The sequence below is a fragment of the Pseudopodoces humilis genome, chromosome 10 (assembly GCF_049639895.1).
Source record: "Pseudopodoces humilis isolate 2021_Gansu_Grassland_sample_001 chromosome 10, ASM4963989v1, whole genome shotgun sequence".
NCBI classification, from domain to species: domain Eukaryota; kingdom Metazoa; phylum Chordata; class Aves; order Passeriformes; family Paridae; genus Pseudopodoces; species Pseudopodoces humilis.
In genome coordinates, this window is record NC_142209.1 from 21,790,662 (window position 1) to 21,818,302 (window position 27,641).

Genomic DNA, 27,641 nt, shown 5'->3' on the forward strand with positions numbered 1-27,641 from the left:
TATGTGTTTAAAAAAAAAAAAGAGAGGGTAAAAGCCAGAACAAGATGCACAGGGTTTTTTTTTTCCTCCCAGTAGAAAAATCTTTTAAAAGAGCCTTTGTTTCTCTCTTGTTTGGGCCTTTTTAACCATCAAGAGAGGCAGCGCAGTATTAGGAAGGCAAATCTCAGCCTTGCCGGGAGAGGTACTTCTAAGTGTGTTAGTGACCACGGCACGCGCATTGTTCAGGGCTGCCCTGTCTTGCTTTTAAGCCTCATTTCCTCTTAATTTACTGCTCACGGTGGCAAGTCCAAAATGCATCTGGGACTGTTCATCCCCCCTTTATAGGTTGCATGCTGTGTGAAAATCTGGAGCATCTCTGCTGAAAGGCGAGTAAACACACATCCCTCACTCTTGAACTCGAGTGTCTTAGTAGCTGAAAGAAGGGTTCACTTAACATGTACAATACCTGCTCGTGGCTAGAGGGGGAGAAGTGCAGCCCATGGCCAGCGGCTGCTCTCCGTGCAGTGGGGACAGTTTACAGGTATTACAGGTCCCAGCATGCAGTGTCTCTTGATTAGATACCTGATGATCCCTTTCTCCCGCATGGTGGCTGGAGAGATATTTAAAGGTAGGAAAAGAGAAAAATAGAAGCCTTATTAATGATTTACAAGAGGTTACTGAGCCTGTTCCCAGCACTGACTTCTGTTAAGTCTTGTTAGTTTTTTGGGCCAGCTGGTTTATGGCTCGCTATGTTGTCTCGGAAACCGTGCCATTCTGAAGACCTACCGTGGCTGGTGAAAGTGGCTCAGCCAGGATGGTTTCCTGTTTCGGCTGTAGAATTGAGGGAGCTGCTATTTGTGCTTACTAGGGAAGCCTGGGGGAAACATGTGAATGTTTCTTGGAGCTCGCTTTCCGTGAGGGTAAGCAGGGGTTCCTGCCTCAAAGAACACACATACCTTGGGGGTCTCTTGGGGCTCCAGCCCTGCTGTACTTTAGAGTGCAGAACCACACCTGGGCTTTGTGGGGGTGAACACCCTGCCAGCAGGAAGGGGGTCATGTGGGCAGCCCTGCAGACGGGGCCCACTTCTGTGTGTGTGCATGGTGGGGTGCAGCAGAATGCTGTGTGGGGAGGTGATTTGATAGTTGCTGCTACAAACAGGTCAGTAACACAGCAGCAGAGCAGTTCTCTGCCTTGGACCTGCCCAGGGAGGAGCAGTAAGAAGCAATGGAGCTCAGCCTGTCCACCCTCTTTTGGTGAAAGTGTAGGGAACAGCAGGAGCTCTTCTGCCCTTTGCAGCAACATGGATCCAGTCTCTCTGTAAGACAGAGCTCCCTTCATGTGACCTTGTGGGTGGCAAGGTTCAATCATGTGGTTTTTCCATCATCCTTCACTTGCTGAGTGCTGGACTTTGAAGGTTCACCCTTAGTCCTTGGTCAGAACCAAAGGACAGCCCAGCCCTTAGGGATACCAGTTGATACTGATCCATGTGATTGGAGTGAGGCTCCTGGTGTATCTTTGTGGGAATGAAAGAGCAGCCAAAACCTTTATAGGGATTTTTCATTTTATAGGGTTGTAGGTCTGGGTGTTTAACAGAGGGTGTTTTTCTCCCTAGATCTCAACCCTATGCCCACAGAGGAGATTGTGCAGATGTTCAACGAGCTGCGGAGTGACCTGGTGCTGCTGTACGAGCTGAAACAAGCCTTTGCCAACTGCGAGTATGAGCTGCAGATGTTACGGCACCGCTACGAGGCCCTGGCCAAAGCTGGGAGCATCGGCCCCCTCAGTGTGGAAGGTGCCCATCCAGATGGCCAGACAGGGCTCGGCATTGAGGAGGGCAAGGGAGATACCAAGGACCAGATCATTGATGTAGTAGGAGCACCACTGACCCCCAACTCGGTGAGAAGGAAGGTCGGGGGGGCAGAACAGGGCGCACTCAGGTCTCCGACGCAGATGCCCTGACAAGCGCTGGGGATGCTGCCCTGCTCTCCCTCCAGGCATGCGCGTCCAAGGGAGCAGAACACGCCTGTTCACCCCCAAGTCCCAGTGCTGCTCTCTGGGCTTGTCTCCTGTGCTGGACAGTGTTCTTGGTGCTACAGGTGGGGTCAGCAGGGCTTTCTCTACATCCTGCATGCAGGCAGATAGCTTGGTGTGGGTGGACCAAAGCGGTGAGGCTTTGGGTGATGAGAGCTTGTTCTAAGGCAGCAACAGTACAGCTGCAAACCTGAGGCATTTTTCCTCTAGACACAGCCTCGTAAGGGTTGCTCAGCAGAGAGAAGCGAGTGGGGAAAGCAGTCTTCAGGTGATGAGACATGACTTGCCCAAGACCCTGGAGTCGAGCAGTAGCCCTGCCTGGAGCAGGAGGCTTGGGAAGGAGAGAGGTGTTTGAAGAGCAAAGGAGGGTTTTTATACCCTACTTCCAGTGCCAAGAAAGAAAAGCCAGGCCTAGGGCTTCTTCCAGTGCAAGCCCTGTGGCAATGTCCTGTGCATGTACTTCTGCAGGATGTGAATCACCGGCCTCTCCTCCCTGCCTCCAGGAGGGCAGGCTGCCCAGTCCCTCACCACTGCCTCAGGGTCAAGGGTAAGCCTGGGGATCAGCTGAGGCTGCTTTCCCCTCTGTGCAGTGGTTGCTTTCCCCTCTGTGCAGTCCCCTGGCACAGCTGAACTGAACTGCCTGATGAAAGCTGCCCATCTCCACACCGTGGCATCCCTGACGCCTCCAACGCACTGCCCCTGGTAGCGGCACAGACCTTTACTTTCTAAAATGTATAATGTATTGCAGGATATTGAGAACACCTTATCTGTCGACGGCAGAGGCGACACGTTAACCTGGACTTGAGTAATGTCCTATTTGATTGTGACAATGTTGAGTCGTAAGGAAGAGTTCCACTGAGACAGGTTCATGTTTGTAAAGGAGTCTTTTGAATTATTATTTTTTTTTCCCCTACTGCATTCAATCTGGAATCTTGCCCCTCCCTCCCTGCGGTCTGGAGTGTCCTGGTTCACAAACTTTCAAGCTGATTTACAGTACGCTTGGTCTCCCTTGAGAACTGGCTTGTTGGGAAGGTGGGAGAGATGGTGGTGGTGGCCATAACTGCAGGAGGAGGGAGCCCATGAGTGTGTTTCTGACCACATTGTTCCTCGGTGCCACCTCCTGGAATTGGAAACAAAGGCATGGGCCCAGGCAGCACAGAGAGGGTTAAACTGACCTGGTCTCTGACATATTTGAAAGAAATATAATCAAGTTAATTCACTGCAAGGCAAATTCAGTACCTAAAGGGCCCCCATGTTAAATACAGCACTGACCTTTACCGGCTGATTACACAAAGACGACACAATTAGATTAGTCCAAGACAAAAGGTCAAGCACATTCACACTGTGACCATTTTTTGCTACCTTTTGGGGGCGGGGGGGAAATTACATCCCAGCTGGAGGGGTATTTTGGAGAGGAAGAGAAAGGGGCTTCTGTCCCATGTTCTACCTGCTTCAGATATGCTTGGAGACTCAGGCAGGGCCTGGCACTGTGCTTGCCCTGAACCTTTCTACGGTTGTTGGGCTATGTGGTGGTGTCAACATAGGAGAGAGCAACGCCCTGCAGCCCACAGCCAGCTTTTCCAAAGATAGGCTGAGCTGAGTAGAGGTCATGTCCTGGTGATCCTCCTTGGCAGATGCAACTCCGGTGCTTCTTGTCCAGCATCATGGCTGAAATTTGCCTCTGGAAGATTGTTGGGCTCAGTCAGCACTGAGAAGGGGGATGGCTGGTGGGTGCATGCATGTGTCCCCACTCTGCATGGCGATGGCCCCAAGGTGTCCAGGCCGTGGTGGGGACAGCGGGGCCAGGGCACGGTGCAGAGGAAGCAGCCTGTGGAAGCACAGCGCTTTGTCCCCGCCCCGTGGCACTGGCAGCAGGGCAGCAGTGTGGCTGGTGGTGGGAACAAGCAGCTCTGGAGCACAGCAGTGCTTTTTGACGGCCGTTCCTTCCCTCGCTCCTGCAGCAGTGGGTGCTTGGCCATGACACCTGCCCATGTCCTGCTGCAGTGGTTTAACCCTGCCATGCCAGCCTTGAACTCCCGAGTTCAAGCGTGTGTTTTGCCACTGAGCTGCCAGGGCCTTTGGGGGAATCAATTAATCTCCTTCCTTCAAATTCCTCTGAGCTGGAGAATCCCTTTGTGCTGTCTAGCACTGCCTGTCCATGGCACTCTACATGTTGGATTAAGCATGGATTAGTTCAGCCTCCAAACCAGCTGCTCCCCTGAAGCCAGATTTGTTTCCCTGGAGAGAAGTATCTTGCTCCAGATGTTGGAGAGAGTGGCAAAGCCAGGAATAGGACTAGGAGTCCTAACTCCTGAGCACTGCCTGGATTCCTTCCCAGGAATTGGAATGAATGGGCAAAGGCACACCAGGGTCTTTTGAGATACTGGTTTTGTCAGCAGCTGTCTGCCACCACTGCTTGGCCAGCAGTGGGCATGGGGGACATGTCAGCAGGGTGTATTAGCCAGGCTGGGAGGGGCATCTTTCTCAGAGCCCATGGGGAAGTGGGAAGCCTGGTGCTGTCTTGCCCTGCTGTGTCCACCACTTTTCTCCTACCCTGGCTACCTGTCCACCCTCTCCCAGGGACTGCAGTGCCCATTGCTGACCATTAAAGCTGAGCTGGGATCCCCCCAGTGCTGTTTGAGGCTGACCCTGGTAGGGACTTTACTCGGGGCCTTCAGGAGGTGAAAGGTGAGCCGAACTCGGAACAAATTAGTTCCAAGCAGAAGTTCAGCCAGTTACTCCAGATTGGATCCTTTGATTTCCGCAACTCAGACTCCACTCAGTGATCTGTAATGAGTGACTCTCAGAAATCCTCACATTGCAGCACTTTGTTCCTGAGCTCACAAGTCAGCCCATTAATGGGTAAAGGAAAGGACCTTGAGTCTAAGAAGTCTCGGGTTCAGAGTCAGAATTATTTGACTTTTAAGCTTCCTTTATCTGAACTCCTGCTGACTTCTTGTTTTCTGAGCCTGTTTGAAAGCTAGAAGTTACATTGTTAAGATCAAACATTCTCTCTTTCCAGATGGAGTTACAATATCTGTCTTTTATATATATATATTTTAATATATATAGTGTATATATACCAGGGTGTATATATATTCTTCTCTTTTTTTTAATCGTTCTTTCCATTAAAAGAAACTAGACTTGTAAGCTCTTGTAAATTATAATGTAAAACATTTTTTTTAACCAGACAGTTCCCAATTTTGCCCAAGGCAACTGGAATAGCTGTGCCACGGAAGGCAATAGGAAGGTGATTAATATGAATTTGTGACATATTTGAAAGATGGGTCTTTTGCCATATAAAGATTATCAAACACATGTGCTCTTCCCCATTAATTCTGCAGCCCTCCCAGGAAAGCCACAAAGCCCAGCTCCTTTGTTTCCAGGGTGGGTTTTTGTTTTTTTAAATGTACCTTTCGGTCCCCTTGATTACCCTGTATTTGATTTTTATAGGGCATCTGCTCACTCTGCTGTGTGGGTTCTCTGGCCCTTTTATTTCCCCGTTAATCGGATCCCACGAAGGCAGCGGTGCCAGGGCCTCTGACGAAATCCGTGTGTGTGTTGTATTTAACTTTCAGCCGTGCAAATTCCATGCTCTGTTTGCCGTCTGCCCGGCGGGAACTGGGGGCCGCTTCCCGCCAGGGGAGGCAGCGGGGCCTCCCACGACGTGCTCTGCCGCCGGGAGCAGGCGCGCGCAGGGCCGGGGGCCGCGGGAGCAGGGATGGACAGGCCTGGCTGGCTGCAGAGAGCGGGTCCCTGCTGCCTCGTCCGTCCCCTGGGCGCTTGCGGGTTGGGGCAGTGGCTCTGCCGGCCTGTGGGAACAGGGGAGGGCTGTGGGGCCGGGCACGGCGGGCACCAGAGTGCAGTCACTGTGCCAGTGCAGCGCTGGCCTGTGCCGCTGCCTGTGGTGCCTTGTGCCGTGGGGACCTGGAGCTCTGGCACCTCCTGTCGCTGCAGCACCCAGCACACCTGGGAGCTGTGCTGTGCCTGGGGCACCCCACACGCAGAGCCCAGCTCCGGGTGCTGAACCTGCTGTGGCTGTGGGCAGAGGGTCCGTGTGGCACCTGGCACAGTCTCACTGTGGGGAAAGTCTCACTTGGTGACAATGGCCCTGGCTTTCCTAGGGCTGGGTGCAGCCCTGAACCTTCTCTGTGAAGGGGAGCTCCCTGGAGCTTGCCAGGCCTCATTCAGGCATATTGGTGTGTACTGCCCAGAAAAGGGGTGGGTTTTTTGAGGAGCCCTGGTTTTCTGTCAGCCTCCTGATCTGCTCCTGGGCCACATCACAGCACGTCTGGATGGCAGAGGAGCATTTCCAGACTCTGTCCTGTCCCATGTGAAACATCCCTGGCACAGCTGCCCATAGCACAGAGCTGTTCTGCCCCTCTCTCAGTGTCCTTCTTCTTAGGGCTTGGTGCACACTGTCTTGCTTAGTCAGGGCTCCTGCGGCCACCAAGTTCTTGCAGAGCTCAGCCCCTTCCTCCTGACCATCCCAAAGCCCTGTTCATGTCAGGGAGGTAGCATTCCCTGTGAGGGTGCTGTCCCACCCCCTTGTCACCGCTGGATTAGCTCTGTCCCTCCTGTCACGCAGAGACTTGGCTCTGCCTTCGACCAGGCAGTGGAGTCCATTTGGCACTGCCTGGATTGCTTCTGGAGCTAGCTCTGGGACAGGTGGATGTGTTTGTCACAACCCAAGTGGTCCCACCTGCTGTTCTGGTTTCTCTTTTCTTTCCTGTCTCCCTTTTGTAGCAGAGAAAGTGAAGGGAGTTGGCCTCCAGCTCGTTCTCCATCAAGAATGTGAAGAAGCCGTAAGCATGCTGTGCAGGGTGAGGATGAGGAGGTGTGGGGGCAGTGCTGGCTGTCCCAGTGCCCCTAGGGACAGCTGGCTGCTTGCAGCCATGGGACAGGACAGGGGCCTTGCTGGGACAAACACTGCAGTGCTCCAGAGAAAAGTGGGAGCTATCCTCTGCCCAGTGCCGTAGTCCCAGCCCCATCTGACCTCTGGAGTAGTGCAACCTCCAGGTGCTTGTAGCAGGTGCTGGAGAGCTGCCCCAGGGCACCGATGGCTGCACTGTGGCCACTGGTCCTGGTGCATGGAGCTGTCTCACCCCATCCCAGACAGGCTGGGTGCCACTGACCCTGCTGGGAGCTGCTGCAGCCCCTGCTGCCTTTGAGGCTCCCATGCCCAGCTCTGCTGTAGCTGCTGTCTTCCAGTAACTCCTGCGTGCCCGACACCTGCAGGTGCTGCCTTGCCTAAGTGAGGGGCTGCCCCTGCTGGAAACACTCGTCCCCAGCACTCACTGTCAGTACAGTTCCTCCTACTGCCCCACCCAAGGCTTCAGTCTGTGGTGGGAGGGGCTCCTGGTCCGGGCATCTCATGTTTTGCAGGGCCTTGGAGGGGCTGAGGCATCACGGTGGGAGGCTGGGTTTATGTGCTGCCCACTGTGGGCACTGGTGGCCCTGGCTGTGTGCCCTGCTCTGGGCTGCTGCCCACCCTGTGTCCCCTACACCTGCCTTCCAAGTGTAAGTGGCCGTCATCGATCCACCGTGACAGTGTCCTCTGAGTCACATTCTCGCCTGCAGGAGCAGAGGGCAAAGGCCAAGTTCTTAGTTTTCATAAAAAACTAATTAGACAACTCCCATCAAAAAAGGGTCAATAAAGCTGATCAGGTGCTGCACAGAGGGAACTGGTAAAACCCCTGTGACCTTTGCATGGAGCAAGTTGGCTGGACTGCCTCTGCTGTCTGGGAGCTGCCCACTCGGTGCTAGCTGGATATTGCATCCCCATTACCCAGTGGAACTCTGGCACAGGGCAAATTCCTTGGGCACCTGGATGCAGTGCTGGTTCCTGCATGGCTGGGTATTGCTCCTGCACCCCACGGTGTTGCACTCATGCTGGCTCAGCTGGCCAGGGCAGAGCAGATGCCCCAGGGTCCAGCAGAGCCATGCTGGCTCCATTCTGTAGCCAAGATGCTCCAAATGCAGTGGCAGCTGTGTGGCTACGGTGTGCCAGGCTACAAGGTGGGGTGACAGGTGCCAGTGGGATGTAGTGGTGGCTGTCACCTGGCACTGGGCAGAAAAGCGTGTGGGGTGCACCAGTGGTTAAGGTCTGGTGATGGGCTGGTGGGATCCTCAGGGTAAAGCTGCCTTGGGGCATAAGCAAACCCGAGGTGGTGGTGGGGCTGGTGCCCACTCACAGTGCCCATGCTGGAGAGTGGGGCAGTGCTCCCGGCAGCAGGGAACCTTCACCACCCTTTCACAGCCAAAACCCTTGCCTTTTATGGGGAGCACGGACGTGCCATACCCCAGGGAGCACCCTACTCCCACATATCCAGGTGGCACTCCCCTGCCTCTGCCCCCCATACAAACTTGCACATGCATGGGCACAGCCTGGGCTCCTTTACCCCCAAACTTTATTCATGTGGCACATTTACAGCAAGGATTGGAATAACTAGACAATGAAAATGCTGGGGTTGCATTATCGGTTGGTTTAACTGGAACACCACACACCATGCAGTCATGTACCGCCAAGTTCAGTGCCTGTATTGCCCTTCTGGCTGCCGTCACCGGCTTCGCTCCAGGCCATGCACGCACGGGCCTGGGGCTGCAGCCTCCCTGCAGGTCAGTGCCCGGACGAGGGCTCCATTCAGCAGGGCCCTGGGGCTGGGTGACACTGAGAGGACGTGTGCCCTCAGCCCGCCCCACGGCTCCCCCCAACCGCCCTGGCCGGCCGGGAGCCCACCCAGCCGGGGATGTGCTCGGCAACTCTCTCAGGCAACAAGCCAGCTGCTGCTGAGCGTCCGCGGGGACCTGTGAGGGGCACAGCACGTGGGCACGTGAGGGGCTGAGCCTCAGCTCGGGAACCGAGGGAGGGTGGCAGGGAGCACGCTCAGGGGCCTGGGGCAATTTGCAGCTCCCCTGCTCAGGTACCTGTGGGCCGGGGGCCAGCGCGCGCTGGCACGTCCACCACCGGACACGGACACGGTGCTGTGGCGGGCCTGTCCCCCATGGAGCTGGAATTGATCGGCGGGGACGAGGCAGGGCTGGGCATCCCACCCAGCCCCGCAAGAGGCACGAGCAGACGGAACGGGGAGGGGACGGGGCTCCATGCGGACACTGTCACCTCCCTCCTGCCGCCCGCCTGTCCGCTGGGCCCCTGCCTCACTGAAGGGAGCCCTCCGGGGCCCTGCAGCCCACGGTGGGGCTGCCAGGGGCTCTGCAGCGGAGAATACAGGCACTTCACCTCGAACATAAAGAGACGGATCGCGTTTGTCACATACAGGAGTCAGAGGGGTTAGTGTTGACTCAAAAAGGGGAAAAGGCGCTCAGGGAGAGGCGGGGGGAGCTGGCGGGGAGGGCGAGGGGCCGTCTCGACACGCTGAGCCTCCGTGAGTGCTGCCCGAGTGCAGGCACACACTGGCATCGCTGCAGCAGCCATCGAGGCCTGAAAACATAAAACCAGAGAAGAGAAAGAAGAAGGGAAGGTGGGTATGGCCCATGCCAGGGTGGAGATGGGGGATGCTCTGGCTACGGGGTGGGAGAGGGAGGACGGGGTGGGATATGGAGGGAGGGACGGAAATCAGGAGCCAAAGAAAAAGAACGAACTACAAGTCTAAAATGTGGTGCAAGCGCCCTACGCGGCTGTCCGCTAGCATGGCATAATGTCCGGAGCAGCCCAGAGAGGGAGTCACATCAGGTCTACACAGATTTGCCTTCCCATATATACAACCTCTACTGGAGTTAACAGCTGAAATTGAGATTTTTTTTTGTGTCGGTTCCTCTGGCCTCGGTTGCCGGTTTTTTTTTAATGCTGGAGCCCGTCCTCCCCGCCTTGCCGGCACCGGGCGCATGCAGCCCTTGCCTGGCTTGCCTCGGGGATCAAAAAGGTTTGGAGGTCTGCTTGAAGATGAAGCCTCTATGGGCCAGTGTCTTCATGATGTTGGCAATGTTCTTGCAGTCATCTAAGGAGAAAGTACAGAGATAACTGGGTTAGAGGCATGATCCAAAGAGGAGCTGTTGGAGCAAGTTCTGAATCCCGCACTGGGTCTGTGTCCTCACCAGTCCAGGTACTCTGTCCCGAGGACCTTGCAGTGATGTGGCAACATTGCAGAGCTCCCAGTCCCAGCACTGGCCACCTGCATTCCCAGTATGACCCGGTGCTGCACTGAGGTGCCCCAGACCTGAAGGTCGGAGTCATCCATGTTCCCACCAGAGCCAGCCTACGGTGCCTCCCTATGCCCACTGATCAGAGTTTGACAAGTGGCAGGTGGCTGGGATGGCAAGCCACAGCCACTCCTGGTGCTGGGCCGTGGCAGAGCAGCAAGATGGGAAGGGGGAAGGCTCTTGTGTTATTTACCTGGGACTAAACTCAGGCACCGTTTGCTAAAATAGAAGCTGGGCTTAAATTGATTCCTAGTGTCTATATTTCATGTTGAAAATTGGCTTGTAAATCCATGTTTTGATCTATGAGGGCCGTCTCCTTAAGAAAAAGCAAGAGTAAATGTGTAATTTCTCCCTTGACAGCACACGGCGCAGAGGCGATCCTTCTTCCCGCTCCCCTCCGTTTCGGGACAGCTCCACTCGTTCCGATTACCACTCTTTCTTCCTCGCCCCACGCCTTGATGTCTCCATTTCATTACCGCCCGCCCATTTATCAAGCTGTTACCGTAAGGGTGACTTTGCCCACTTGCGTGTGGCAGCAGGGCCTGGCTGACATGGGGAGAGGGTGCCCCGGGAGGGGGGTGCAGGCAAGGCCCCCCTCTTCCCGCTGCTGCTGGATGGATGTTGTGGTGGAGGGAAGGCTGCATCATTACTGATGTGTAAATGATAAAGAAGCCTCCACATCCATCTCCCAACTGTAAATCCAGGGAGTGCTTTATAATCAAGCTACAGCGATAATAATGTGAAATTAGGTCTCTCTATCAACGGGAGGAGGCCTTTTAATCACAGCTTAAAGGGTGCAAATGCTGTTTATCATAATTGAACTGTATCCGGGCTAATTGTGGCCATATTTCACTGTCTAGGAGACAGCAGGCTGCCTGCTGACAGTGCTGCGTGCCGGATTGAGGGCCCCCTGCAGCCGGGCAGCGCTGTCCTGCTGCCAGGCATTGCCTCCAGGGATGGGGCTGCCCGGCCTCCTGGATGCTCCCTGCCCCACCAGCAGCGCTGCCCAGCCCCACCATGCCCAGTGACCTGCTGGCAAAGCCACCACCTGTCCCCCAGCATCTGCCGGAGGTTCAGAACTTTCCCCATGTGCAGCTTCCTGAGGGGCTGCTATGAGCTGCCAGACACCCTCCTGGCTGATGGTTGGCAGTGGAAGAGTAATGTCCCCATCAGTGCCACATGCCTCTGAAGTGCCCCCAAGACCCTCTCATGGCACCCCTTGTCATTCATGTGCCAGACAGGGGACAGCAGTTGGGCATGAGGACAGCCCAAAAAAGAGGGGGTCCCCAGCCCACTGGGTGGCACAGGGCACAGGTGAGCCCATCTCTCTGTGCCTTCATCCTCTCTTCTGCCCAAGGTAACACGGATGGCTGCATAAGGCCCCTGGAGGTGACAAGTGTCCTGCCCAGCCAAGCCTCAATGCCAGCTCCTGCTGCTGTCAGGTTGTTCCCACTCAAACGATCCCCTCACTGTCCTTAGGATCACCTGCTCCATCTCATCCCCCAGACAATTGAGCGCCCCTTGGAAAGCCCTCAGCCCTTGGAGCCAGCTGCCAGTGGGATCCAACAGGGTAATAGTGGCTTGAAAGCTGGGGAAATGGAGGTGAGAGGAATGCAACTGTCTGTGGCCAAAATACCCCCACCCAGCCAGCCCTGGCCTTCTACCCCCGAAAAGTAACAGCAAAGCAAATCCTGGAGCTGTGGCAGGTGGGTTGCAAGGCAAGTGAGCAGTTTGTGAAAGCACAGCCCCAGGTGTCCCACTGCCAACCTCACAGCCTGCAGCATTGCCCTGAGCTGAAGTGGGCACTGGGACTTGACTATTGCTTCATATTGCTGAGGGGGAACTGCACAGAGACTTGGGCAGCTGCCAGATGGGCAGTGAGACCCCATGCCACTTCCTGGGACTCCCAGGCTAGTCACTGGGGACACCATCTGCCATGGCTGTCTGCTTGGTGCACCCCATCATCTGCCTCCCCAAAACCCCAGTGTGCTCTGTTGCCATGTGCCAGTGCAGGGAGACACCCTGAAGTCTGAGCTGCCGCCCTGCAGAACTGGTGGGATCCTGTTGGGTCCGTGTCACCCACATGCCCATGCCAGTGCTGTCCTTGCTGTCCCAAATGATGCTATGGCCCCTGGAAGCGAGTGTGCCAAGCTCATCATACGTCATTTAGTGAGACTCATTTCAAATCAGCACTAAGGTAAACACGCTTATTATAATTATCCATGTAAAAAAAAATCAACAACAGCAGAACAACTTTCTAATATGCAATTACAGCCATCTATTGATTTTACAATGTAATCCGCTCCGATTGATTTAATAACACAATTATAGGCTGGCTCTCGGGATATTAGAGTGGGAGATTTTCATAAACTCCAAAGCAAAAAACTAAGCGGCTTTTAAAACAACACAGTCAGATGGCTGTTTGGGGAATTATTAACAATATGAAATCCTCTAAATCTGGCCGTCGTTACCTTGTGAAAGGAATTTCTATTACAAAAATGGCAATTGACAGCCTAAAAGAGCGCGACTGGGATTGCTCGGCTGCTTTTCAGTGCTTAATCCATCGCAAAGGTGACCACGGGGCAGGGGACAAGCAGAGTCTGAGGCTGACAGGAGGGTGCAGACAGCCCTGACCACCCTATAGCCCCCACCCAGCTCAGCTTTCCCTGGGGGGCACATGGCTGTGGCTGGCATCAGGCTGGCACCAGGCTGGCACCCACCAACCTGTCCCATCTGGTGACCATACCTGGGGGCGGGGAGGCTGGCAGGTTGTGGAGCCCCCCAACTTGATCCCCATCCTGGCACACCTGGTGTGTCCCAGCCCCAGACACCTCCAGGGGCCTGAGTGGTGCCCACCCGTGTCCCAGGGCTGAGCAGGGTGATGGGGTGAATGAAGGTGGTCCCACACTGATGGCCAGCACGGCTCTGCACAGGCGCGCACACGCACGCGCGCCCCTGCTCTCCTCCTGCTCACTCCCGCAATGTATTCCCGACTTTATGGGCACATTTTTCTTGTCAAGCTGACAGGGTTGCTAAGTGGATTTCTCCCTGATATGCGGACGGATTATCACATTACTCCAATGTCCTACACAAACATATTACTTTATATTCAATAGCCCTAATGAATATAAACTGCTTTTTCTTTTTTTTGGGGTGGGGGGTAATCTATAGATTTTTAATGAGGGCACTATTAACTCCCTCCTCTTTAAAACAGACTTAGGTGCAGCCTCTGAGTAGAAAATCAATGGTGTTATTGTAGGAATATTGTATATTGATATTGTAATAATAAGATGCAATTGATTTAGGGGTGTTGTGCGGTGTGTGTGAAAGGGGTCAGCCTGGGGTTATCCTGCCTCACGCAAACAGAGCAGTGGCTGTGCCCTGCCTCCCTGCCCCTCACCTTGCTGTGCTGCCTCCGAGCATTGCCCCCATGTCCCTGTGCAGTGGCCAAGGATGGCTGGGGTTGAGCTTGCCCTGAGGTGCTGGGTTCTGGGGTTGGCTACCTCTGGGACCCTCCTTTGGCCCAGCTGCCAGTGCAGTGTGGGGTAATGTGACACCCCAGCCTCCACTCGCCCTGGCTGGCTTAGCCCACGAGGTTTTAACCCTCCTGCCCTGTGTTTCAGCATTACCCACTGTGACACCACACGGCCTCGACACCCTCGTTTCAGCCCTCTCCACGTCCTGCCAAGCTCCCGCTGCGGTGACAGCCAAGGACAGCGACACGTGCATACACATGGGGCAGCAGGACGTTCTCCTAGTTGAGGCTGGAGTTTGTGGCCGTTCAGCATCCCTGGCTGCCTTGTCCTTGGAGGGGCACAGACATTCCCATTGCACTCCTCTGCTGAGATAGAGGCAGAAAGTCCCGAGCCCATGGCACTGGGCTGACATCCTCCTGCCAGCCCCTTCATGGTGGCACTGCTGTGAACCCAGCATGAGCTCAAAGATTCCATCAGCAGGAGTCTGTGCTGTTGGACTGGGCTGTCAGGAGCAGCAATGCTCACTCCAGGACAGCATCACCTGCACACCCAGCCCAGGCACTGGGGAGAAGGGTAGGGGCTGGATCCCTGTGTGTGCTGCCCGGACAGCATTTCTCCCATCTCCCCATAGGATCAAACCACACAGACACCTCTACCACAGGGGCTGAGTGCTTCTGCAACTGCCGTGCACTGGGCTGAGACGCTCCTGGAGCAAGGAAGGAGCTTTTCCATCCCAGCAGCTGCCCCACTGGGCCGTGGGTGGTCAGGGACTGCAGGGCCCCCCCACACGTGCTCATTTGGAGGCAACCCCAGCGCACCTGTGCTATGGCCGGGAAGACAGATCACCCCCGGCCCAAGCTGAGCAGGTCCATATTTAAACTGTCCCCATGCTTTATGGGCTGTACCAGAACTGATGCTCAGGCGCCGAGGGGCCATTTGTCAATGTTCTAATGGCAGATTACTGTTAATGAATAATATCACCGCTGCCTTTGTATAACAGCTCCCTGCAAAGCGGAAACAGGGACGCCCGGCCACCGCCACCCGGAGCCTCCCCAGCGTCGCCCCCGGGTGACAGCAGGTGGCCTTGTGAGCGGCGGCAGCCACACGGACCTCCGAGGTCTCACGCAGTCTGGCACTGCTGCTGGCGTCCCCAGCAATCATGAATGGGAGCACTGGGCACTGTGTCCCCACAGTGGGCTGTGCTGCTTCCTGTGAGCACAAATGTCACTGTCAGGGCAGGGAGTGACAGCATTTTCCCAGCACACAGAGCCAGGCTCTTGTGTCACTCACCCTGTCCACACTGGAGCTAGGAGGGAGTTTGTGTCTGATCTGAATCCATCCCCACCGTGACATGCTGGGTAAGGTGGGGACACCAGGATGCCCGCCATAGTGGCGACAAGGACGTGTCAGAACCAAGTGCTCCCAGCTCCCAGGGATCCACAGGGACGCCAGGATGGTCCTGCTGAGCTGCTCCCAAATTAATGGCCTCATAATCCTGCGCATGGGGCAAGGGGCTCTGTGTGCCCCACACAGCCGGCAGGTATATTAGGTGGAGCTGACAGCGACGTGCAGAATATTAAGAATAACTTACCTCATTATCTGCAATTACGTTACTGCCACACACCTCATTTCTTCATGAAGAAAAGAAAATTAGTTTTATATTGACTTCATCCCAGTGCCTCCCTGCCTGCCCCACCACAGAGCGCCCACAAAGGCTCTGAAGAGGGCTTGGACACAATTCATACTCATCCTTCCTCAACCTGTGTCTGTCCCAGGGGGACAGGATGCTTGTCCCACTCCCTACACACTGGGGTCAGCAAGACCTCCAAATCCAGTTTACCCCAGCAGGGACACTGGAGCAGGGAGGGCCCATCTCTGGCAGTTCCCAGAGGAAGTGCAGGAAGTGCAGAAAAAGGGATCTAGTCTTGGCCATCAACCTGCTGCTTGGGCACTTTCTTTCTCCCACCCAGGCTGGCCACTGTCACTGTGGGAGACAGGACGCTTCCTCCTGTCTTCTGCACTGGGAACCACTCTTCCCATCATGCACACACGATGCTGGCTCCCTCCCAGGGCAGAGCTGGGTGACAGGGGCCTCTGCACTACAGGACACCTGGCTGCTGAGACACCTTCCAGCCCCACAGGCTGTTGGATAGCCTGGCACAGGCGATGCCGTGTGGGCAAACCATGACAGCTGGGGCATCCCTGCTGGAGGGAATGGGCAGCAGGGGCTGGGCTGTCTTGCAGTGTTCCCAACAACTCCTGGAGCCCATGAGCCCAAAGGGTACCAATGTTGCTGGGCCAAGGGTGACACAGGGTGCACAAAGACCTCAGCTTGTCCTTCAGCTTCTCTGCCTGTCCCTGCATCCCCTGGCTGGCAGCCTTCCCTGAGCAAACAAAGCGAATGCTGCCATCACCCCACTCCTGGCTGTGGCCACTCACCATCCAGGAGAGAAGGGGAGCAGAGTGCATGGCAATACAGGGAAAAAAGCCAATTTCATCTTTATTAGAAGGAGATTTCTCTTTTAGTAATAAGCACACTTCAAATAATTAGCGTGTTTTACGTAATAATGAAATTATGGAAATGCAGGCCACTTATTCAAACAAGTCACCATTACCATATTTTTAAATATTAGACTTAATTAGAGTTTATCACTTCAGAGAAGTACGAGGAGTGGAGATTTTTTTCCTTTACAAAAAAAATCCTCATAAAGTGTTTATTAAGAGCGGGTAAGAAGGGGATAATGATCTGTTTGGAAATTAAGGCAATCAAACATTTAATGCTCTGCACTCCTGTAGGCAAAAGCATTCAAATGAGTCAATTATACATCCATTATCCAGGCACGATTAAACAAGGCAGGACGGGGAATTTGTCCTCCGCATCATGCGATTGTCGCGAGGACTTATGTCCACTTAAAGGCAGCTAATAAAACACTAAACTTGGGAAGAAGAGGAAAAGAGGACTGAGCCAAGGGAAGAAAAGGGAAGAGAGGTGGTGGGTCAGCAGGACTGCAGAGGGGTGAGGGTGGGAGGTGGGTAAGGATGGAGCTGTATCTAGATCCCAGCCCTTCATAAATCAAAGTAATTAAGTTAACATGAAAATCAACTTCACCATCCCGTTAAATTACAGCATTTGCATATTAGGACTCAAATGAAGTAGGTAGCAGGCAAGGGGGCTGGGAGGAGAGGAGGAAGTGGGGGAGTCAAGGGAGAAGGATGGGGAGGACCGTGCACCAAAAAGGGAACCATTTATTACGGTGAATAACTAATTTCAGAATTTATGGCGCTGGATTTTCGTTCCTGTGCCATTTATATTACAGAAGGAAATTAAGGGGCGGGCAGGAGGCTGGCTGGACATCTTTCTGCGTTATTGCTTGTCTGCCATTTGCAAATCATTATTAATTGTGGCCCGTGTCGCTGGTGCAGCAGGGCAGGGTGCCTGGACAGCCAGAGCAGACACACATATCTCTTCATCAGGACCCCAGCCGCTAGCCCTGGAGAGCCAATTACCCCTCCCTGATTGGTATCAGATAAGGAGGGAATTTTTACAAATTAGGGAATAAATAGAATTTCCACACGTGGAGCAGGGAGGGCTTGAGAGGCAGTAATGAAAAACGATACATCACCATCAGCCAGACAACCCTATTCATACGCCGATGCATTACACTCACTACTCATAATCCCACCGAGTGACAGACAACCGCCGAGCCGGCCGAGCCGGAGGGGAGCACATCCCGATGGCCGGCCCGCTCCAAACTGTGGTCTCCAGCCACCGGCACCCTTGTGGCAGGCCAGGGAGGTCCCCATTCCACCAGCCCCATGGTGCAGCCTCTGCTGTGACCTCAAGGGCTGCACACAGCCTGCATGGCATCCCTCAGCTGTGCAGGCAGCAGGGACAGATGTCCTGGCACAGGAGCCATCCCTGCTCTGGAGCCCAGCAGGACAAGCCTCCAAACTCAGCCCCAAGTTTAGTGGTTAAAGTCATCCAGCTGAATCCAAGCCTCTCGCCAGTCTCCCACATTCCCGTGGGTAAAGCACATCTTCCCCAAAATTATGCAGTCCAAACTTTGACCTGAAGAAGACTGCCCCCTCCCTTGCTGGCTCATGGCAACATGGTGCTATTACAAGATCCCTACCTAATTTCTGAATTGTACTTGCCTTTTTGTACTCTTCAGCCCCGACATCAGCCCCTGTACCTCTCAGCTTTGCTGCTCAGCCAGCCCTGGGTATCCCAGAGCAGTGAAATCCTTGTGTCACCTTGTGAGCAGCGCAGGGCTCAAAATGCCACAGGAGCAGAGGATGCACTCCTATATGGCTCTGCTCCATTCAGAATGGGCTCAGCATTGGATATCTCCATTTCCCTTAGGCTGCTGAGGCAGACCCAACACCAGCCCTTGCTCAGGGCAGACCCCAGAGCCACCAGCTGCCTGTGTCCCCCACACCAGCACACCCACTTCCAGACCGTGGCAGCTCCCTGTGACAGCACAGTCCTTTTCCTAGGTTGTGACAGTGCTGGATGACCCTGGGAAAACAGCAGGCATCCAGCTAACGGGGTCTGGCATGTGGCTGGCCTCAGAAAGAGCAAATCCTGGAAGTGCAAGGACCCCGCTGACATTCGTGAGCCCAGTTTGCTCTGTGCTCCCCAGCGCCGGAGCCGCGCACCTCCGTGCCTGTAATTAGCTCTCCCTTATGACAAGCACGTCACTAAACAAAATGCTCGGCAGATCAATCTTGCCTGTAAGTCACGCAGCCTTTAATTTATTCAGCATACAATGTCGCTCCACCGCTGGCTTCCTGTAATTTATACCGTACACTGTCGTGTATTATTTAACTCGTCTGAGTGTTTTACAGCTCCCCTCAAAGTCGCCATGCAAAATAAAGTCATGGCGGGGCATTGGCAAGGTGCAGGGAGGATGCAAACTGCCCTCTTGCTGATACCGGACCCCTGGCCTGGCTCAGGGACAAGTTGCTGCAGAAGTTGGGGGCTCAGGACCCTCCTTGTGGGTGGGAATGAGAATATAAGATGGGATCCCCACAGGAGCCCAGTAAACTGCAGGTGATTCCTTAGAGGAGGAAAGAATGCTGGCAGTGGGGGAGAGGGCAGCAGGACTCTTGTCTGGACCTGAAATCAGGAGGGAGTCCAAAACTGGGATAAGGACTGGGGTGAGACTGGGCTGAGAGGTGGCCAGTAGCTGGTGCAGCTGCTCTGAGCAGCTCATCAATAGCTTGTCTTTGGCCGTGCAGCTGAATGGAAACAGTCAGTGATGTAGAGCTGGATATCCTCCGCAGGGAAGGTTAAAACCTCTGTTCAGTGTAAAGTTGCCATATCTAAGCACTTATGATCATGATATTTATGGCTAGTTTATTCCAGGCTGTTAAAGGCAGCAGTAGTTATCCACAGATAAAGGGAATTCGACTCCCTTGACACCTTTTCTCCCTGCAGTGAAGGCATGCCTGGCAGGAGCTGGGTGCTCGTGGTGCTGTAACTCATCCGACGGTCCCTGCCGAGGGCAGCACAGGAGCCTGACATGCAGATGTGCTTGGCATGGCAGGGATGGTGGCTTTGTTTCTCTTGTGTGAGAGCTGTGGGCACAGACATGGGAGATACGTCTCCCTGCCCCTGATGCTGCTGGGGCCAGGTGATCTCAGAGCTGCAGGAAGCAGTTTGGTTTGACCTACACCACTGCTGTTGGCTCTGTTCCACATCCATTCCCTGACACCCAGTCCCACCACTGGGATGGGGACCCTAATTAGGGAGAAATTTCAAGGTAGATATGAGTGAGTTTATAAAGCTGAGTTTCTCCTGCCTGAGTGACATGAGATGTCAGAGAAAGAAAATGAAAGGCAAGAATGTAATTCCAGTGCTGCCAAGAGTGTGTCGCAAGTCCTAATGGAAAGTTCTCCTGTTCTTTAAAGCTTGGTCAGATGGCCTAGTTATTGCTTTAAAAGGACCAAGAATCAAACTGCGATGCTGCACTCGAAGCCTTCAAATAAAGCAAGCCGTGTTTCTGCAAGTCCGGCGAGGCAGAGGCAGGTGATTACACAGAGGAGGGCAGGTCTCTCTATCTTGGAGGGAGACCTGCCTATTTTTAAACATTAGCTCTAAATCAGCAGCTCACCTCTTTGTCTAACCCAAACCCTCTCTCGCCTTCTGGAGGAGAGATCAAACACCAGCCCTGCTGCCATTGTTTCTCTCCCAGCGAGATGGATGCGGGACTGTAATCTTCCCACAAAGCTGCACGCTTCAAAGGTAACAAAAGTGCTTATTAAAAGTCCTTGGGAAGTAATTTAATAACATCCCAAAAGGCTGGAAAAATCAGCGCTGGCAGCTCAAAATATAACCTGGCAAAGGAGATGGCCCTCTGTTCAACATGACAGTCTGTAGGCAGCTACACACAGGGCCAGGGTGTTTGGGCACACAGACCTGCTATGTCCCTGGGCTGTGCCTGCTCTGGTGCTCTCTGGTCTCCTGACACAGAGACAGCCAGGTGAGCTGGAGCATGGGTTCCTCTGTGAGGCCATATGCAACAGTGTCCCCACCAAAGGCTTTGCTGGGCCAGAGATGTCCTCATGTGGTGTGGACAGAGTGCACCTGTCTGCCCCGGCTCTGCTTGTTGAGCTGGAGAGCCCTGCACTGTCCCAGAGGCAGGATTTCAGGCCTGCCCCTGGAACACAAAAAGCACTCTGTGGCTTTTCCAGCTATCTCAGCAGCTGCTGGAGTAGCAGCTCTGTGCAAAGCTTGCCCAGACTGCTGGGCTGGAGAGAGCCACCTGCAAAGTGGATGTGTGACAGTACTTACCTGGCGCAGACGGGGATGTCAGCCAGACCTGCAAAGCCATGTAAGAGGACTGTGTGCTGTGTGAGACAGACCTGCACATCTCTGCAGGGGTGGGTGGCACATGTGCCTTCCCACGAGCGCATATGTGCAGCAGGCACGTGCTCACAGCCACAGCAGCATGAGGGCTGTGCTCCTCTGTATCCCCCACAGCCAGTCCCTGCTCCTGACCTCAGGCAACGCACGGGACCCTGGGGTTGCATCCCAGCTGAATGGTGCAAGCTCTCATGGAAAGGGGCAGGGGATGCAAATTAACGCTCCAGCCTCCGTCCCATCCTGCCCATTAGCGGGGCTGTTTTACTCCGGATCATTAAATATGTATATCTTATTACACGCCTTGTTACAGTATTGAGCTCTATTGACTGATAATAAATTCCAAGCATCATCCTGGTCATAAATTTATCTGGAGATGATGAAGACTCAATAATCTAGTCATGCAGATAATATGATAGGGCCTTAAAAAAGATCATTACATTATATGCCAAAATTAAAAGTGAAATACACTTTATTAACACTGTTTCCACACTTGGGGCCATTACTTGTTATATCCCCTCTTGCCCTCCCACCCACCTGCATACCATCCCTCAGGTCAGCCAGAAAAGGCGAGACGAGGCAGAGCTGCCACAGCTCTACCCTAGCAGGAGCCTGGCAGAAGGGTACGAGGGGGGCAGGTGGCACAGACAGGATGTCCCAGCTTGACTCCAAAGATGCTGGGTCCTGCTTGGTGCAGCACTGCTGCCCTGCCCATTGGGCTGTGGCTCCTGAGCACCCAGGTATTTCAACAAACCCCTACCTGATGGGGCCTGCGGGAGCTGACTGCAGTCACTGGGATAAAAGACAGCCTTGCATCCCACATTTAGAAGGAAAAAACAACTTTCTGCAGCTTCGGGTCTCGTTAAGAAAGCTGCCCACCCACTGGAGTTAACCCAACAGCAGCTTCTCTCCCTCAGGCTTGGGCAAACTACAGAGCCAAGACAGGGGTCCCCACTCCTGCCTGGCCATGCTGCAGTGTGGCACAGAGAGGTGAGAGCAGAAATGGGGATGTGGGTGAAGTGGGTGACCCCTCTGAGAGAGGAGGGTGCCTGGGAGGCTCCCAGCACCCCAGTGCCAGTCTCATCGGGCTGTCCCTTGGTGAGATGGCGAGGGGTGGGCAGCTCCCAAACACCTGTCCCAGGGCCTGGGAGTGGCCCCCTCCTTCGGCTGGCCTTCCAAAGACATTCCTCTCCTTTAGTAGGAAGGTCACAGCCACTTAAACTCCTCTGATGAGGAGGCTCGTGCCCTCCTGCGTGGCAGGGCTGGCCTGGCCACGCTCCCGCCTGCAGATCAATGGCACACAGCAAGTTTAAAGCACCCCCACCCCAGCCCCCCTTCCTTCGGCCACCTTCCTCTCCAGACATGCAAGGTGACAAGCGCTGGGGGGCCCACGGATCAATGCTGCGACACGGATCGGCTGCTGAGAAAAACCAATTGCAGATCAGATGGAAACCGACTTCTTCTTGTATCTGCCCGGCTCTCTCAGGGATAGATTGGCTGGAGAAATCCGATGGTGAGAAGAGACAAAGGGGGAGGTGATGGGGAGAGGAGGAAAGGGCTGATAATGCTCCTGCCGCGGCTCTAATCTGTGACAGCCCGAGGATTTGCTGAAAACCATTATCACACTGCTCTCCCTTCTCTTGTCCCTGATAAAGCCTCGGCTAATCTGTTTGTTGCAGGTATTGAACAATGCATTTAGCGAAACAAGGGATGTGTGTGCCCGCCGAGCACATTTTTTTCCCCTGCACCTCCGGCCTCACTGGGAGGCGATGGGGGAGCAGGGAGGGCAGGGATGGTTTTGGGTGCAGACTTCGTGTGGAGTGTGGGCTGAAGTGCCATGCCCGGCACAGGGAAACATCTCTGCTGTCTGCCCTTAGCGAGTTTTGGAAGCGTTTCTTTAGGCACTGTGTTCCACCTTTAAAACGCAATCGCGGAGGGCGATGAGCGAAGCCCTGGCGATGCAGCAGCGCCCTGACAATGCCAGCAGGAATTCCAGCGCAGCCCCCGCACAGCCAGCTGCGCTCCCAGGGGCACAGCAGCCCAGATGGGGACACACCGGGACTCTGTGCCCCGGGAACAGCTCCCGGGCCACTCATCTGCTGGAGTTTGGCTCGGCTAGCGCCGGCCCGTCCCAGTGCTGACCTCGTCCCCCGCCCTGTGAGAGGCGCTTTCTCCGGGGAGGAGAGATAATTCAGTGGCTGTGAAAGCCCAGACCTGGGGCTCCCGCAGCCGCCTGTTACAAACAGTTCTAGTGGAACATTAATTATAGTAATTTAGCCGTGGAACACTAACTGCAGCCAGTGCAATAGCATTCAGTACATTAGTGGCTATAACCCACTCCTTAAAAAAGACATTTGGTTACTGACAGCTGATAAAATGAGTTGTGAAGCATAACCAAAGGGAAAAAAAATATAACCAGAAGTGTGCTGGGAGCGAGTTGCGGGGTGGGAGGGTAGGGGCCAGCACTCCGCAGGGTACTGGGGTCACAGGAGGTGCAGGTGGAGGGGTAGGAGGTGTCGGGGGGCCCGCAACAGGCACCCTCCTGCCCGGCACATGGCCCACGGGCCAGCGGGCTCCCCGTGCCTCGGGCAGGGCGAGGCGAGGCGGGGGCACGGCTGCGACTCGGCAGTATGTCAAACAGAAGGACATTTCCTTCTATCTCCCAGCCACCGCCCCAGGGCACAATCCACCTACATTCAATCTTTACTCCACTACACATGTTTCCTTTCCAGCCTCGGATTATTTTTTATCATCAAATTACTGTGGTGATAAGATGGAGTAGATGTGATAGCGAGCAGAGCGTCTGTCCTCCCCTCTTTCCCCTGCTTCCCGCAGCATTCCCCCTTCCTCCGCCACCCCCAGCCTCCTGCCCTGAGCAGGCAGGGTGGTATCCAAATGTCAGCGGGTGAGGAGAGACCCCCTCTGCGGCCGGATTCGCTGGCTGGGACCAGCCTGTACCTGGTGGAGGCAGGCTGCAGGGGGCCATTAAGCTGTCTGGGAAAACTTGCCCTGCCGTGGTCTGGGACCCTGCCAGCAGCCAGAGCTCAGCATCCACTCCCCACTGCTCTGCCACAGCACCCTGACTCCCTCAGAGCACCCAGTGCCCCAGCCTGGCACCAGAGGTGTGACAGCACAGTGACACCAGCGAGGCAGCAGGGACACAGGAGCCCTGGTGCAGGGCTGGCCAGGAAAAGTACAGCCACGCTCTTACCAGCCCAAGAAGCGCTGCAAGGCCCTGCTGTGATGAATCCTCCCCATCTCCTTGTTTACTCCAGTCTGCAACAAATGAGTCCCTGTCTGTCCAGGGATACCTCATCTGGAGGAATGCTCTTTCAGACCTCTCCCTCTAATCCCTATTAATTTAAATAATGCTTGCCCACTCTTCTCAAACTATTTATTATTTATCAGGTTTGTTTATTTGTAGCTAACAGGTAGTGCTCAGCATGCGTCCCCGGCACAGGGACAGGGGCTGTTCATCACACTGGCTCCCCTGCCATCCACCATCCGTCAATTACTCCTGCTTCCTTTAATTAGTAATGAGGACTAATATCTCTGCCTGGGATGGTGGCTGAAGCGGAACTTCCCTCTGGTGGCATCAGAGCAGCGCAAGGGAGGGGATGAAAAATAAATAACAGTGCCAGGCTCTGGCTGCTGCTCCCGAACGAGCAGGGGTGCTCACCAAACCCACACACCCCTTCACAGAGAGGGTCTGGTTCTCTGTACACCAGAGGCTCCTACCCAGCAGGGCAGGAGAGGTGATGCCTGCCAGGTGCCGATCCATGGGTGCCCTTTCCTGCACAGCAGGGCCATCTCAAACCATGAGGGAGCCCCTGCCGAGTCCCAGATGCTGAACTCTGCATGGGTATCAGCAAGGGGAAGCCTAAATTAAATGCCTATTAGAGCCTCTGGCCTCGTCTGGCAGGCCCGGGGAGCTCTGTATCAGAACATGCCATCCAGAGGCAGCCTAATAGCGAAGGCAGCACATGATATAAATGGAGCCCCTTTGATTTATTGACTGGGAGAAGTTTTTACACGATAGCCCATTAAGACGGACGGCTCTGTTTACAGCCAGGCCATCTAGCTATAGGGACCCTGCACTGGATGGTGTGTTTTGCTATTGCTCTTCAGGCAGACATCTCATTAAGGGGAACAGCATATGGAGCTCTTTGGATCTATACTTCACGAGTCCTGAGGGACGCTTTTACCATTTTTAATAAGCGGGCAAGGTTAGCAAACCTGCAACGCAGTGACCTCCCCTCCCTGTGCGATGGATCTCCCTGAAACACAGAGAGCTGGACTCACTGGGTGCATGTGGGACTCCATAAATCACCTCCCCACGGCCGGCCAGGGAAACTGGCTGGGGGGATGGCAATGGGAATATGGAGAAGGCAACACCACAGCCAAAACGGGATGGCAGCCATGCATGGCTCAGCCAAATACACTGGTGGGCAGTGGTGTGGAGTGTGCCCCTGCCCACTGTGCTGGTCAGGTGATGGGCATCATGTGGGTGACTCAGCTGGCAAAGGTGCTTTAAGGAGAGAGTGTTAACATGATAGCCCACAGTGAAGGAAACAAAACCCCCAGCTAGATGCTGAGGAGGGATTATTCCATATTCAGTAACATGGTTGTTTAGGAGAACAAGTAATCTCTGACAAAGACCTCCGGCTCTTCTCCAATCTGATAAAGCCCTGCAGCCTACAGGCAAGCTAGTCCCTGCAGGGACTGCCACGGATGAATGCTGTGGGCTGGAGCTGCTAAGGAAGGAGGAGGATCAGGAAGGCAGGCATGTGAGGCGAGCCACCGTTGGACACGGTGGACATGCTGCAAACAGTGCACCCAGAACACTTTTCCAAAGCAGAAGGGCTTGTGCAAGGTTTGGGTGTTACTGCTCAGTCACCTCTTATAACCCCAGGGACACTAGCACAGACACATGGCCTCAAGGCAGTGGTGACACAAGTTAATATCAGAGCTACCACTGTATCCTCCTGGCCTGGGTACACATGTGTGTGCCCACTCACTCCCCAACAACAACTGCCTGGCTTTTGCCCATCAGCCAGACCTCAAAACCCTGTTTTCTACTGTTGTAGTAACAGCTGAGCACTATAATTCTCACCAATCATTGGCATTTAACTTAGACATCCAAAATTCACACCAGGTAAAAACTATCAGAAATGCAAGGAACTGAGAATGTGATTGTTTCCTTTTGAGAAGTCTGCTTAACTCTGGTTGGGAAAGAGGGAAGGCAAAGAAGGACAAACAGACAGATGAGGTGGCATATTTGGGCTGCTTTCCAGCAATTCCCTCACAAACATACTGAGCATCTTTGAAATGAAATTTTGTAGGCGATTAGCTCACAATGTGAACTTAATTGCTTTTGGTATTTAAAAAAAAACCCATTAAATTAAATGGCCGAGATATTGAGGCTTAAGCAGTGGCTGCTTCTAATGCACAGTAAGTACCAGCCTCATTACGGGGACGCCACATCCAGCGGCAGAATGCACAGACCCATGTGACGTGACCAGTGTGGATCAAATGCTCCCTGCCTGCTCACACTCCGTGGGTGAGAGGATCTTCTACAGCAATGAGAGGATGGCTCAGAGCAAGGCTGGCATGGAGCAGCAGCATGCCAAGCTGCTGGTTCACCAAACCTTCCTTGCTGGACAAGACAAGCCAGACCTTGTCTGGAAGCCAAGGGAGTATCAGACTCCTTCAGCTTTACAAGAGGAGCAGCTGGAGTGGCACAGTGCCACACTACAGGACACGTGAATCCTGCTCTTTCAGGACATGAAGGTGATCTCCACCAATCCACTTTGATTACTGTTCCTTGGGGATCCTACAGCGCTTGTAATGCTCACATTTGGAGTGCGGCAGATGCACAGTTCCCACAGGTGACTATAAGGTGATGGGAGCTTGGTTGGTACCATTTATCCCCACAGACAGCCCCAAAGCTGGGACCTCGCACCTCTTTATGACAATGTTGTGCAAAGGAGCTCTCCTTCACCACAGAACTGGCAGCACTGCCCTGCTTTGCATTTAGTGCTACAACACAGCAGTGCTTTCACCTTACTTTACTTGTTTGTTTAAATTATTTACACTCCTTAGATGCAAGATTGCTCTCCAAAAGGAGCATTCTTTTGCCTGCTGCAGCTTTAAAATGACTTGCATCCATCACTCAATCGCTTTCAGGTCAAACACACGCTCCTGACTTAATGACCACATTTCCGCAGCAACAAATCTGTCACCGCTGTTTGTTTAAAGCCAACAATCTGTAGGAGCACTGTGTGCAAGGATTGAATTAACTCAGCATCCGAATGACTGTGGTGCCAGATCATTCAAATTGCACCTTTCCTGAGATCTTCCAGCAATGTTAATTAATGTTCCTTGGGTGATGTGCAACATGCTGCAGTGCACAGGGTTGCTGGAGAGAGCAAAGCCAGATCCCTGTAGGCCTAGAGACATGGGAGCTGTGTTCCTGGCTGCCCCGATCCCAAGAGCACATGGGGGAATGTGTGCTGGGGACAAAGAGGGGCTAGTGGCATCTCCTTGCTCTGATGTGATTTTCCCCAAAATTTAGTGATTCAGCTGAGACATTCCATGTTGGATGTTCAACTCACACTGAATTATTTTCCCAGGAAATTCCAGCCTGAACCATTGCCATCAACAAGAATGACAAGAATGTCACTATTTCCCTTAAATTCCAGTTACTTGCCAGTGCAAGATTTTTTCATATGTGCCCTGATGTTTTGGAACAAAACCTTGAAGTCTGTTGGGAAGGTGATTCTGGGAACCCAGAATGTTTTGGATTTCCCATCAGAATCAAGCCAACTTTGGGCTAAGACAGCTGCATGTGGCCTTGGGCAGCTGCATGTGCACTGACACCCATCCCAGTCCCTGCTCCCAGCTGCTGCAACCCCCCTGGCACCCACTCTACACACCTGCGTGGGAAGTGGGGACCCAGCTCTCCGGGTGCTCCATGACTTCCCCAGGAAGTGCGAGGAAGGAAACTGTTTCATTGAAACACTTGCACCAACAAGAGCTGGAGTCAAGAGACAGACAAGCAGGAGGAAACAGTGATGGGGAGCAAGTGGGGCTGGTGGTGGGAGCAGCTGAGATGATAGCAGGACATGGG

At 54.0% G+C, this 27,641-nt stretch overlaps 2 protein-coding genes across 6 annotated transcripts in view; one reads left to right on the top strand and one right to left on the bottom strand.

Moving 5' to 3' along the window:
• The window catches only part of DMAP1 (DNA methyltransferase 1 associated protein 1), a 30,899-nt gene extending 28,021 nt beyond the window's left edge, over positions 1–2,878 (top strand). For all 3 annotated transcript variants that reach the window (XM_088060615.1, XM_014250904.2, XM_088060614.1), the window contains one exon: positions 1,593–2,878. In XM_088060615.1, the coding sequence (XP_087916741.1) occupies positions 1,593–1,939 (347 nt within the window). In that variant the 3' untranslated portion in view covers positions 1,940–2,878. The remainder of the gene's footprint in view (positions 1–1,592) is intronic.
• A 5,525-nt stretch (positions 2,879–8,403) lies between these two features.
• Positions 8,404–27,641, bottom strand: part of ERI3 (ERI1 exoribonuclease family member 3) — a 130,509-nt gene continuing 111,271 nt past the window's right edge. For 2 of the 3 annotated variants that reach the window (XM_005521086.3, XM_014250903.2), the window contains exon 8: positions 8,404–9,969. In XM_005521086.3, the coding sequence (XP_005521143.1) occupies positions 9,887–9,969 (83 nt within the window). In that variant the 3' untranslated portion in view covers positions 8,404–9,886. The remainder of the gene's footprint in view (positions 9,970–27,641) is intronic. The other variant, XR_001331363.2, reaches the window with a different exon arrangement.